Here is a 14,521-nt window from a genome sequence, read left to right as displayed (position 1 = left end):
CTTTTTCATGGTTCAAGGAATTCCAATTAGATGAGGCCATGGAAACTCACACCTGTTCGTCGCTAAACCAAAAAAAAATTTTTTTAATGAATTCCAGTTCAATTGAAAATTAATTCTCTTTTTTCTTATATAAAACAGTGAAGGTTAAATGCTTTCCTTTATGGCAGTTTACACACAGAATTAAAATGAGTTTCCTTATGATACCTGAAAATAAAGTAAAAAACAAAAAAACAAAAAAAAAACTAAACTAAACTAAACTGACATAAGAGCTCTCTGGTAGCTGAAAACCTTTTAATGTATCCCGATCGCTTTCCTCCTCTCCTCTCTGAGAAAAACAGTGTCACAAAGACATCAAAAGTATTTGTCAGGGTCACAGCTTATTGAAAAAGAACTGTTCCAAACATTTTAGCCTTCCTGAGAATAAAGGAAAACACTCTGGCATCTTCCTTTCCCCAGAGACCAAGTTGCCATGGTTACTGTAGTACAATTGCAGAGGCCTGAAGCCATGCCTTGCTGTGACTACCATTTCTAGTCACGCAATAAGGGCAATACACTTCCACAGTCAATTGGCTCTATTCATCTTGTGTTGTGCCAATTTCAGATGTTAACTGAGATGTTTTCTTGGTTTAGTCCATCTAGAGGTCTGGCACTCCTTCATTGTTTACAGACTTACCGACCTCATGTCTATTTGTCAATCATTTGGAGCGTGAAGTGTCACCTCCCTCACACCTGTGAAACTGCTACATTGAGTCTCAAGTCCAATAAAGCTGCATTTACCTTGTGGTTTCATTCTATCAACAAGGAAAATCAATAGCAAGACCTTGTATTTGTATCTGGTATTTAAATTCCATGATGAAAGTAGCTTTTAATTTCATGTCTTAAATATGAATAGACAGTTGGCACTCACTCCTTGTGTTGTAGCAATGAAAGATAACGTGCTAATTCCATCACAATTGACACTTTATGCTTATTATATTAGCTGTAACAGTGATTTGTTCATATGCATAGGCTGATTCCCATAATAAGAGCACCAGAGCATGGACAAGCATCAAAAACTGCATGCTTTTGGATAAACAATCAGATATAATTTTTTTTTTCTCAAAATATAAGTACCCATTTCAAGTACTTTACATTTCCTTTCATATTCTGGGATGTCACTGATAAAAATGAAGCTGTCAGCACTGCTCAGGGGCTGTATGTTTCCCACCTCTGGTCAGGAGTTAATCTATTATTTACACTCCACCTTTTCTGAAACCTTGCTGGAGGTCAGTCCATGGGTCTAAACTCCACTGGTCTTTCCCCCCCTCGTGTCCACGGCCTGTCAGGTCACTCAGACAGAAGGGAGGCTGGGAAGCCCAGTACTGGTGCCACGGCCTGCCCTGCTTCGGTGTGCGACGGATACGCGTTTACAACGCGCTCACCTTCTACGTGCACCTCCCGCCCCCCCTGTTCCTACCTCCAGTAGGAGTTCACTCTCTGTGAGGTCGGTCCCTGCTGGCTGGCTGTCTTTCCTGGCATCCTGATTGGAGGGCGGGCTGCTGTGTTTTCTGGACGGCTTCTCCTGAATGGCTGTGTGGAGGAGAGAGAAAGTACGAAAACAGAGTGAGTGATCAGCATATGGAAAGATTGTTTTCTGCATCTTTGCCGAACTGTATCGGGTCGTTACAGTACTGGATGTAAATGGTGTCATCAAAACCAACTTACTGTACATCTCACCACACGTGATAAAGTGTACTCATTATATAAACAGTAATGTAAATGTAACTGAATATTAAATTAAATTAAATCAGATTTTTGTTCAGAAAAAGAGACCAGGTCAGAGAGAAGAAATGCAAAAGAACTGCAACCATTGTTGGTTTCCATGGCTTAATAGGATTAATCTGATACAATACCACCACATGGTTTGCTCTTTATTTTGAAAAGGTCTTAAACTGGCATTTAGCACACCTGATTTTCTGATCTAATTGGCACAGACTTGCATGCATTTTGGCAACAAACATTTCTTATAGTCGCCTAAAGTCCTACTCCAAATCAGCCACCTTGCGCTATACAAACCAGAAAAGACAATATTGTTTAATTCGATCTTCCCCCTAACAGGCTGTACATGCACATTCTCTTTCCCTCCCTCACACTCCTATCTAGATTAAAAAGTTAACTAAAGTATATAGACAGCCATGAAAACTTCATTTTTACTATGACAAAGAAATGGTACTTTTGATGAGCGCATGAAACACGACACATGATATTTCATTAAATTTCATTGCTGAGGTAAATATGAGTATCAAAAAATCAAATGACACAAAAAAGTCTTATACATGACAAGAAACAAAACAAATAATTAATTTAGTAAAAACAATGTAATTCGCTATGGCAACCTTTGTTTTCAGCCTTCCCATGAACTTGAGGTGGGCACTATAGTAGAACCTCAATAGAGGCTGGGAAGCTGGTATAAACCAGTGTTTGATGTGGGCCGGGATGAGAAGTGGCCTAATGTGCCATGTGGGATTACACCGAAACCGCAGAAGAAATCACACACAGCTCCCTTTCGGACCATAATCACCCTGCTCCGTCGTGGCACCGAGCGCTCGACATCCACACCATGCGCTGAATTGTGGGTACAGGAAACAGCCGGATCATTGTAGTCGCCACGGTAATCAGCAGAGCCCTCAAAATCTCCTGTAAGCGGCGAGCGAGGAGGTGCTGCCGCACCGCGTCACGGGCGGTAATCTGCGAGCATGCAGCGGTCCGCACGGAGGAGATAAACAACAGACCCGCGAACGCAACGAGATTAGTCACGCGAGGCACGCACGTCCTGATCCATCCACTCCCGCGCGCCAGAACACGGCATGGCCCTCCCGTCCGCCATCCGTCGCACGACCGCACGGCCAACGAGCCACTTTGAGGTTTAACACCTAGCTCCTCACACACCCCTGACGCTCGCACACAAAGTTTTCACCACTCTCCTCAATTTTTCCTCAAAGGCGAATTCTCACGGAGCCACGCAAGAGATTTGAGCTCCTTTTCATCTTTTCCAGATTCAAAGCACGACAAGGCCCACTCAAATGTGGCTAGATCTCACATTGTTCACCCATTTAAAGAGAAGTGTTTTCTTTCTTTCATAACGCACGCTCTCAACGATCACATTTTTACAGTCATCTAAATTTCACCTGACTGGTTTAGACCACTGTTGGAAATCACTGCGTATTTCAGAGCCCTGCCGTTTCTTCCTTTTCCCCAACCTGCCTCTCAAGTCTTATGAAAACGTTGGAGAGGATGTGAGCCCAAGAAAGACAAATAAAAAGGATGATTAATTACTGAAGTTGCGCTTCCTCAGCCAACAGGGACATTATTCATTTTCTCTCAGTTTTTTTTTCAATGAAAACAGAAAACCTAATAGTCAGGAATTCTAATTTTCTCCGCAGAACACAGTGTACAGTGTAGAAAATTTGGTACAGCAGGGGAAAATTATGCCTTTTTGGTAAGGGTCGCCGTGTGAAAAACAAACATCCAACGGAACCCGACACAGGTGGCGCCTGAGAGGATGGTTCCAATAACATGCCATTATCGCAACATGTAATTTGTTGATGATTTCTGCCTCCCTCTCTTTGTACAGGAGTATGCAGTGCATTGTGCAGGACAGATAATGACCTCGCATACCAGTAGTAATAAGCCTGGTATTTTCTTTTTCATGTGAAGTCACCGCTCAGATTTCTGCTGTTGCCTCGACAAATATGAAAAACAACTGGGTGTATCAAACGACTTAACTGTAAATGAAAAGCAATATGATACTGTGTCAGGATTACGTGCCTTCTGTTATATTCTTTGTGTAACATACCTATTCTATGCAACCTTGTTTCAATTATTATAAGCTGGTCAATATGTTTACAAAATTAGATACTGTGTAGCATCCATTCTTAACACTAGAACCACCAAGATTCCAAACCTTCATGAACAGCCAGGAACGGTCGACCACGACATGCATATTGTGTAAAACATTGAACTGAACATCAGCAGTCGTGAAAATAATACTTTAGATGTGTTGGCGCAGGTCTGAAGAAAAGTGAAGACCCCATGTCAATTAACACACTGATATTTATTTATTTATTCAAAACTTGACTTATATTTAAATATATTTAATCTTAAATAGTACATTTATATTACATATATTACAGACAAAACTGGGTATATTTCAAAGAAGAGAGCAGTGTGGAATGTGACTGGATTGGGCATCGTGTCAGCAAAACCATGGTTCTTGTTCGAAAGAACCATCACACACCTGTATTTATATACTTGTCTTCACTTTCTCAGACTGACATGTAAGCCATGGCATTAAAATAGCTTAAGCTCGGTCAGTGCAATACATTCAACAGACAGATACATGTAGCAGTTCCTCTCTGTCATAATCAATCTCTGGTTATTGCAGGAAACAGATGTATCAATCATAATCATAGCTATTACCTATACCCTTTTCTGTCAGTGAAAATATAGACTGGACAATAGTTCTCCTTTTGTCAGCACATGCTGCCAAGGTGGCATCTTTTGGCATGGGGCGCAGGAATTAAAGTAATCCAGACACATGCAAGCATTCCCTTGCCTGACAGCTTTGCGTGCGTACAGCACAGAGATAACTTCACTGGAAGCAAGAGGGTGGGAACTGGCTGCCAGCCACCTCATTTGCTTGTCTCCACCCCCTCCTGGTTCCCCATGTCCCCTCCCCACTCCTCCCCAATTTCAGCTCCTCCCCCTTCTCCCCTCCCCCACCCACCCCCCCAACCCCCAGCCCAGGAAATCCAAGGCAGAGAAACACCAGAGGGAGAGCAGGCTGATGTAGAGAGAATTGGAGCTGGCTGACCAAAGCCCTGTTGTCACGCAAGCCAACCGTCTGTCAATCTCCTCTCGTCCCTGACAGAGCCTTGGCACTCGTTCAAGCCCTTGCGTGCAAACCAGCAAGCCACATTAGCCTATAAAGAATTTCATAATAACAACAGCTGTTAAATATTGATGACTGCTGGCAAGCACTGAATGCACTCTATAAAGGTTAAGCCTGCAATGTAATGGAACCTAATTCTTCATTATATGTTGTATCATATGTCCGGAACTTTCTTTTTTAGGTTATGTGGCATGAAAGCAAGCTGAGAGAGGAGAGTAGTAGTTTTCTTTTGGATTCTTTTCATCAAAAGTATCTTTTTTTCTTTAAAAAGAAAAACAAAAGCTTTGTCCAACATTCAGCCAACGCCTTAAATTGCTTTGCAGTATACATTTTTAAACACGCCTGTGTTTACAGTTTATTGTATTGCTATTTAATGACGCGTTGTGGCTATAGTATCAAATTATTCTATTATGATACCCTTTGTGTTTCTGGACTCTTATTACAATGTTTTGTAACTTTTAACCTTGAAGGGAATACATATGAGGGCTATGAATTCTATATATAAAAACAACCAAACCGTTCTTCCGGAATCAGCCTGAACAAGGTGTGCCCACTTCCACAGAAACAGTTCTTTATGGAAATAATTAAGTTATTCAATACATTTTCATGTTTCAGGTCACTGTCTCACAATAACAGAGGCTACACATTCAGGCATAGTACAAAAAAAAACAGTTATGATCAAGGTTTTGAAAGCCTCTGGTGAAAACTGCAAGTGGGGTCACACATGTTAAATAGAGCGAGTATCAAGGCAAGTAATAAAGAGACTGGAAGCACCACTTAGGAAACATCACCCTTTTCAGTATCAAGCAGCAAACAAAAAGATGATTTGTCGTCATAACAACTGTAACAAAAGGAAGTAATATAGGACATTAAATGAATTTGGATGATATAAACAGTGTCTCTCAAAGATAAACAGTATCTGTTCCCAGGCCTGTAATTGGCAACGTGGTGTCAGAAAGCAATGTGAATACTGCATGATAGCACAGGCAGTACTATCTGCTTTTGACAAATACCACTCAAGGGCAAATGACATAATAATGTTGACTCAAACTAAAAAATACCCCAGAATGGTAAGCTATGTGGCTACCATGCACTCTGATGTTATAGCAAAAAATTTCCCTCTCTAGCTCATTGTGTGGAGGACATAAAAACTCAGCTGCACAGTGTGTGTGCATGTGTGTGTGTGTGCGTGAGAGAGAGAGAGACTGCGGAATCACACAAAACTAGCTATTCTGCCTCCTGGAATCACACAACAGATGTCTAAGACTACAGAGCTCAGGCACAGCAAAGACTGAGGACAAGAAAGTTTGAGAAACATCTGTGGAATGTTTGATCCTGTGCTTTGAAAAAATTGGGTCAATCCATGTTTCCCTCTATTTATACACATTCCAACGAAATGAAAATAAAAAGTTATTCCTTGACCCACATGTATTAAAATGGTAAAGTTATGATGATGATGATGATTATGATGATGATAATAATAATAATAATAATAATAATACTAAGAATAATAATAATAGTAACTATTATTATTATCATTATTATTGTTATTCTAATAATAACAACAACAACAACAACAACAATAATAATAATAATAATAATAATAATAATAATAATATTATTCATTGGTAATCAAAAATTACATTTCTAAAGAAACAATAGAACATTGTTTTTACTGTTGTCTAAAGCCCTTCCTTAAGTTATATTACTATGCAATCATTGATTCAATGAAGAGTAAATCACATTCATAATGCTCTCATTACAGTGCAGGCCAAGACATAAACAAGTAGAGGAACCCCAAAATCTAAATCTTGAGTAATCTATCTTCCATACAATCACCAGCCAAAAATACAGCGAGTCAAGGAAGCAGACACCAAAGTTTTGAATGTTCCCTTGAAATTGATTGGGAATGCCATTGTTCAACCGAGAGGCGTTCAAACAGGGCTTGTATCCTCCAGTTCTATTTATTTCAATCTACAGTAAATAAAAGCTTCCTTTGATACAGTTACCTAAATTTACTCAATAATTCATTTGTGTCTGAGTTCCTCTTTTCCCGGATTCCAACAGTCACGATAAAGGCCATGCTTTTGTGAAAGAGGTCATTAGCATGGGCGGAGACTGGATCCCAGAGTTTTTTATCTTATTTATCTGTTTTTCCCCTTTCAAAGTTCCCAGCTCATAACACACTTGAGACTGCCGAAGTGATTCCAATGAATTCGGCAGTCGGAAAACCAGATATTCTGGAGGCTGAAAAACTGGGCGGTCGCCTTTTACAGAGAAATAAAACTTGAGATGCGGACCTCACATGCAGAATTGTCTGGGGCATCAACACCCACTGACCCACTTGGTAACTGTTAAGGGCCCTGTTGAAAGTTATATATAGGTTTCCATTGCCCTTCAGGTCCAAACAAGATTTACAGCATAGGCACACGCGTTTACAAACCTTGCTGAACGTAAAAGCTTTTGTTACTTGGAATGGGAGCCTCTCCTGCAACTGGAGCCAAAAATGAAAATAATTGATATTCTTGACTGCACTGCTTGCCATACTAGATGTCAATTATTTGTCTGTGAAGAAAATAAAGTTCAAAAAAGGTTTTGATAGTGGAACATGCAACAGATGTTCAAAATGTTTTTTAAAAAACCCAGGTTTTATAGAACATATAAATGACTTATGCAAATGCTAGGAGAAGCATATAGACCTTCCTTTATTTGGAACTGCGATGGAATTATTGCAACTAGGCTGGTTGATCCTTGAGTTCCAAAGTAAATTTACAAAATCAAAGTCAGAGTAAAACCCCACAATAGCTACACTTGCAATGCACTACCGAGTCCCGATTCGCAAAGGTTTCAGGTTACAATTGAAAGAGTTTCTTTCAGGTATTTGTGTTTGTCTGGGTCGCGCTATAATATTGAACCTAATGCAGACTGAGCGATCTAAATTCATTGAATTCATTCCCACTTTTTGCTTGAATCTTGGAAAGCAGTTTCAAAACTAATCTGCGAACAGAATTATATATGACAAATGAAACAAGGAACAAACATTAAATTTTAGAGAGAAAGAATGAGAAAGAGAGAGAAATGATGCAAACCAGGAATAATCACCTTTTACTTGAACAGCACCTTTACTTATCCTCAACCGCTCCCCCCAAATTTCCTCCCCCTCCTTTATTTTCTCATTTTGCTTCAATCTTTCAGGGAGAGAGAGAGTAAAAGTGTGAGTGTGAGAGAGAGAGAGAGAGAGAGAGAGCAAGAGAGTGATGCTCGTATGACTCTACAAGATTTGATTAGATTTGACTTAAGTTGTTAAATTTAACTGCACCTTTTCTTGCTGCATTTGAGTATTACATACCTCTTTTTAAACTATTAAGACATTTTGAAATGTGATATACTGAAGATGAGGTACATTGGGGAACGAGTGCAGTGCTCGACAGAGCCCAGTGAGTTTCAGATAAAACACGAACAGGAAACAGGTTCCACACTTACATGCATGCCCACTTACAACCCCTGGAAATATCCCAGGGAACTGTGGGCTGCCTGCCTGGCTAAGTGTCCCATTGGGCGCTCTGGCCCCATCCTATGAGGACCAGGGGATGCAATGTTGTGATTTCATTATCCTCTCTGGGTTAGGATTCCTAACACTCACTCACATGCAGTAGCAAGGAACCTTTCAGTAAATGTATTTCAGTAAATGTCTAGGATACACATGGCTGGCAGAAATAAAATTGCAATGGATGTTTCAGCTTGGACTCCTTACCACCCCTTTGACTGAATGCTATTGACTGAATGCTAACAACTGAACTCCATGTAGAACACTTATAAAGATATTACCTGACTACAGATACTGTAGGTGATAGGGACATTTGGAACAAAAATATCACTGCTAAAATTTATGTGTTGTTAAGTGTGCCTAGAATGAGTAAAATCCACATGGATATAAGGATGCCTTGATGAGTACAAGTTTGGCCAGAAAAAGTCATTAATTGACCACACAGCACATTTGATCTGACCTTCGATGTTACACGCAAGTAACTTGCACCTCCCGCCTCTCACATTTCAGCTCTCTGATTGGGAAATAGGATACCAAATTCTATTTTCAGAGCTCCAACAAAAAATAGTGGTTCTGGGAGTGGTTCTTTGGACCAATGACGTTAGAGAGAAGGAAAGATCTTTCACAGGTAGGTTTCAAATGAATCAGGGTACACATTCCCAGTTCAGTCATGAATAACATATCTAGCCTTTACTCAGGAGACCTAATACTTTTTAGATCAGTAGATGGGTCAGTCACGAGGAATGTTACTACCAGGACCTGATGATTTGAATTGGTGGCTCTTTGGTATTTCAATCCATAAATCAGGGAAGTAATCTGCTAAAAAGATTATCGGCCTTCACAGGCCATTGAAGAGAATAATAACACGCAGATGTCCAGCAAGGTAAACTCCATATGTGCTGGCTCCGCTGCTGATGTAACATATCTTCTCCACACGGTTATGTTCTAAACACTTTCTGCCGGTGTGGTTTTTGTTCCCTTCTCTTGGTACGGTGCCTGTTTAATATTAGCTCTAAGGGAGAACAACAGATGCGTGCGAAACATGAGGGTGGTGTAACGTGCCCCACGATCTCCGGAGAGGTCACTGCTCAGATCACTCTTGTGTCCAAGTTGTTCCACGGAGCTTGCGTAGCCTTGAACTTGCTGGTGTGGAGAAGATAATTGTGTTGATTTAAGCTGGCCGTCTGTTAAATAATTTAGTGGTACATCCAAGCTCTTATGCAATGCGGAAAGGTAAACCCCTGTAAGTCAGGGACGCCGTTGGCATGGGCATTAATAATGATACTGTGGGGGACAGGCAAGCCAACACCTTCTGGCCACTGTCCAAATGGCTTGTCTACAAGCAACACTGAGCAGTATTACCTGATTTGCCTGTACAGAGAGGTGAGAAGTGACAATTTGTCTGTAACACGACTCGGCCCAGCTCTTCCAAGACTGACGTGATAACAATCATTGTGAATTATAGATGTCAAGGATCAGCATTACCATTAGAACCTTCAAGTTGAATAACAGGTCCTAATCGCTCCCCACTGTCATTTTTCTATACAAATTTTGGGACCTTGCATTACTCTGCACTGTGTGTCCAAGTACGCTAAACGTGCAGACTGCCCCATGCCAGTCCACAACGGTGCTCCCAACTTCGTCCCCCATCTGATTTTTGACCTCAAACTCTACTTCCATTGTCGCCTCGCAAGTTGCCTTCGAAAACAAAGAAGGATTTCTGCAAGGTTCGGTAGGCTCGTAAACGTACGAGGCGAGAACCAGAGACGGCTCCATTTTTTCCCACGCGTTCCCCTTGGTGCGATCTTCCCACAGGCTCTTCCCCGCAGGCTCCACGTCACTTGACAGGGAGTGACCTCCACATCACGCAACCCTGCTATAAGAGGAAAGGCGCCAGAGCCGCAAAGCCTGTAAAACTGCCCGTGGCTTCGGTTCGCAGGATTTAGAAAAGCACATGCTTGGTTTATATTTATCATTCAGACAATGGGGCTCTAATGTTACACACAGCGCACACTGAAATGGTCCAGTTATGTTTGTGGGACTCCACTGTCTCATTGGACTAGCACTCAATTCTCAAGATCCAAGTATTTATCCATATAGCAACCTCTGGATTATTTTCCTTTTTTCCTTATGCTTTTGATTTTATTTTACATCTCATGTTCTTGCCCAATATGGAGAAAAGGAATGTCACGCGCAAATAGGTGGTCGATTTGATTTATTCAATATGCAGTAGCTAGGGGCTAATGTGTCCACTAACAGCCATGACAAATGGAGTTATCCCAATCATTTCTCATGAGATTGGAGGAGAGGTTCCACATTGTGTTGCCGAGTGTGAGCCTCGCTAAGCCATGTGATGATCTCATTACCACATGCTCTGATTTGAGGTTTGCCCTTCTATCCACTTACAAAACTGGAGTCCTTCTCACGAAAAGCCCGGTGGTTGAGCTGCCAGGGGCTGCCAAGTCACTTCTGAGGTCTCACAACAACCCCCCAGCACAACAGCTCAGTCTATTTCTTTACTCTCTCTCTCTCTCTCTCTCTCTCTCTGTTTCTTGCTCTTTCTCTCTCTCTCTCTCCTCTTCTTTTTCTTGCAAGCATTAGTAGTGCTTGAAACCCACAGTGCTGCACTGGGGGCAGGAATCACAATTTGTAGATCAGCTGCTTCTCTTATGCAGAGAAATACCAAACCAGCATACAGTAAACAGCATAAAATGTTTTTTTTTGTGCTGAAAAAAGCTCAGCCAATATTCAATGTACTGAGGATATGTTAAAATATTATTGTTTGAATTCAATGGAATATACTGCTAGATATACTTTAAAAATATATAATTTATATAATATATAATACAATTTAAAAAAATATATACATATAATTCTGCGATATCAAAGTATATTTAATATATTTTTATAAGTACATTGCAATATCTGAAAGCACCAGTAATTTGTATATTTGTAAATATATTGTGAGTAGTTGCAATATATTTTCAATCTTGACAATCTACTTTATTGAACTCTATTTCACTATACTAGATTTGAGTTGGGGTAGTTTTGGGGAGGTCTCAGTGTAGGGAGGGGCTCAAAACTGTGGTGTGTAATCACTCCACAGAGCCAGGGGGCCGGTGGTGGACTCTGATTCAGGCTGGCTCCAAGGCCTCCGAGGCTGAATCACGCAGCTGTGTCCTGGGGAGGGAAACAGACAGGCAGCTGACCTTGAGCAGCCAAACCGATGACCCGCTGGCAGCCACTGGCACGGAATGGGCCACGGAAAGTTGGCAGCCGCTCAGTTTCCAGCTGGTTTTGGCCTGGGTCGCCTTTTGAAATGGTGAATGGAGTAATTATCTGCAGCATTCAATAAAGCTCTCTGCTTTTTGGCAAGAAGTGGGGGGGGGGGGGGCAAACACTTCTGGCCTGAAACTCTGCAGCCTGCTGTCCAGCCATTCATAATCAAAAACTGAACCGGCTGAACTGATGTGCATGTGAGACAGGTTTTATTTGTTTAAATTAAGACTCTGATTCCCATTGCAGGTGGCCACTGCTTTTAATCAGTTCATTTAATAAGGAAAGTAAAAAACATCATGAACAGATTAGGCAAATGTCATGAAACATTTCTGACACATAAGCTGTTAACAGTTATTAATTACAAGGCAATGGAAGATCCTCTGATCCTCAATGCAATATGAAAATTTCCTCAATGTATTATGAATGGTGCAGATGTAATGAATTGGTAAACATGGTTGGTTGGTGGTATTAAAATGTTGCAAGTATTGTTCTGATGAAAAGGGTTTCCTTTTGGTTTTGTGTGAATTTTCAGAATGTATGTAATAATACTGCTGCCTTGTCTTAAAATAGAAACATGCTACTGTCTGTCAGTTGGTGGACTTCACTCAGATAAAACCAATCAAAAGAGCCATATTCTCTGCAATGCTGAATCATGACTTTGTTCAGCATAACAATTTTTTGATAAGACAGGGCTGCCCAAAGGGATAACAAATTAATCAATATATGTAGTGGAAAATTCTACATACATGTGCTAACATGCACAGTACGCACTGTGCAATGCTAATGCTTCCACTTTGTTAGAATCTGCTAACTGATGCGAGACTTGACAAAAAAAAAAAAAAATAGTGCAATCAGCCACATAAAGAACGCAAACGGGGGAAATCGGTCTAAAACAAACCCGACCGACCAAGTCATTCCACAACAGCTCAATCTACGCTGGGCTCACGCAACGTTTCCTGTCTGCCTCGACGGCCATTGTTACTGCCTTCCCTCTGTGTCCTTGTGTTGTTCGCGACCAATTAAAACAATACCGCTCTTCACATTTTCCATGATGAGCTGAGTTGCGAACCGGTCACCGCCGCTGTTCAGCTCAGGCAACTTGCCCTCAGTGGGAAAGCAGGCATCTTGTATTCAGCCATTGTTACAGGGGTGAGGAAACTGGCATGCCCATTTGGCCGGACACCGGGCCTGAAGAATGGATCACTGTTGACTGAATCTCCGCTGACGGTATGACCAGAGAGAGAGGACCTATGATTGCACAAAATACCGGTAGGACTGCACAGGACAAGCATTGCTATTTCAAATGAAAAAAACATACAATTCTGGTCATTCATTTTGTTTCTAATATCAATACTGAATTTATATACCACCATATTTGTCATCATGGTAAAATGACATCAATGCTGTTAGATTACATGGCTATATATGGCTCATGAGCGAGGTGTTTTTACAATTCACAGCACACTTCACAAATCCCAGTTGTAATTATCGCTGCCATGGTAATGAATTTCTTATAACATCCTGAACAAATAAATTGGTTTTGGTGGCTTGCATGTAGTTGAACCCTGTGGCTTTCAGTTTTGAAGCCAGGCCCATGGTGAAGCCAGGCCAAGTGCTATTCCGTAATGTAATGTGCAGCAGAGAGCCTGTACCATTTAAAACATGACAGGACAAATGCTATCGAAGGTGTTGAATTTTAACCAAATGCAAAACTGATCAGTAACATCATCAATATCCTCATCATAATGGACTGGCTGAGACCTGTTTGCAAGGATCAAAGTCTGAATGGAGACAACTATTCCACGACATTCCAGTCTGGGTACAAAATGGTGCACCAATGTTGTGTCTCTCTCCCGCACGTCAGGGATGAGGAGAAAGCCAAAAATTCATGAGTTATGAGTCAAAATAAAAATATTTTCAGCATGATCATTGAGTTCTTTTGTTTTATGTCAAGAACATTTGGTTGTTTCAAACTCTGCTTTCCAAGACAGTAACTATGGCAATAAACTCTTGGCGCTAACCCATAACAAACAGGCTCTGTGAATCGTACAATGAAAACAGTAAAGTTATAAAAATGAAATAAAATCATTATATGATAAATGCTTTATTATGGATTATTTATTATCTCTAGCCATGCCATTTTTATTGGGTCTTTGATTGTAAGAATATGAAATAAAAATGCCAGTTGTGGCTCCTTCACAATTTGACTTGCTAATGTGCAACAGCTGTTTCAAGCAGAACTCACCTATACCGAAAAAGCATGCAGTTTGGGCAAAGCAAAAAAAAAAAATTCAACTGGATGCACTTTACAAATAATGTACAGCTCTATAAGACTTTTTCCCTGTTTTCTTTACAGCGGAAGTTTGATTTATGCCACAGCCACAGGAATGTTTCTCTCGAATGATTCCAGTATGTTTTCTAACTGGGGAACATTGCTGATTTTGCAAGTATTAGTGGTTCAAAAATACCCTTTCTGTCACTTTGGAACACTCACGCAAGCTTGAACTCCATGCTGTTCACTGAACCCATTCAACTGTGACAAGTAGCAGTCCAGGTTCCCCTGCCCTGTTCTGGTCTGAACTGCCGTCCTCTCTGCTTCAAACAAGCCTCATTCTAGACTACGCTTTTTCTGACTACTTCTTGAACATGAAACCAGAAAAAAAGCCACCTGATAAAAAAAAAACTATATCCAGGGAAAGGCACATGTGTTAAACTCCTTTTTGTCTTACGCACTGACACAGGATGAGGGCTGCGGATTGCGTTAC

The 14,521-nt window shown here is 40.9% G+C and overlaps 1 protein-coding gene across 4 annotated transcripts in view; it reads right to left on the bottom strand.

Annotated features, from left to right (window-relative positions):
• Positions 1 to 14,521, bottom strand: part of LOC118224630 (aryl hydrocarbon receptor repressor-like) — a 67,536-nt gene that overhangs the window by 16,968 nt on the left and 36,047 nt on the right. For all 4 annotated transcript variants that reach the window (XM_035412196.1, XM_035412198.1, XM_035412199.1 and 1 more), the window contains one exon: positions 1,457 to 1,569. In XM_035412196.1, the coding sequence (XP_035268087.1) occupies positions 1,457 to 1,569 (113 nt within the window). The remainder of the gene's footprint in view (positions 1 to 1,456; positions 1,570 to 14,521) is intronic.

This window comes from Anguilla anguilla, chromosome 4 (assembly GCF_013347855.1).
Source record: "Anguilla anguilla isolate fAngAng1 chromosome 4, fAngAng1.pri, whole genome shotgun sequence".
Classification (NCBI taxonomy): domain Eukaryota; kingdom Metazoa; phylum Chordata; class Actinopteri; order Anguilliformes; family Anguillidae; genus Anguilla; species Anguilla anguilla.
Note: the sequence above shows the minus strand (reverse complement) of the source record. Positions and strands in the feature narration are given on the sequence as shown.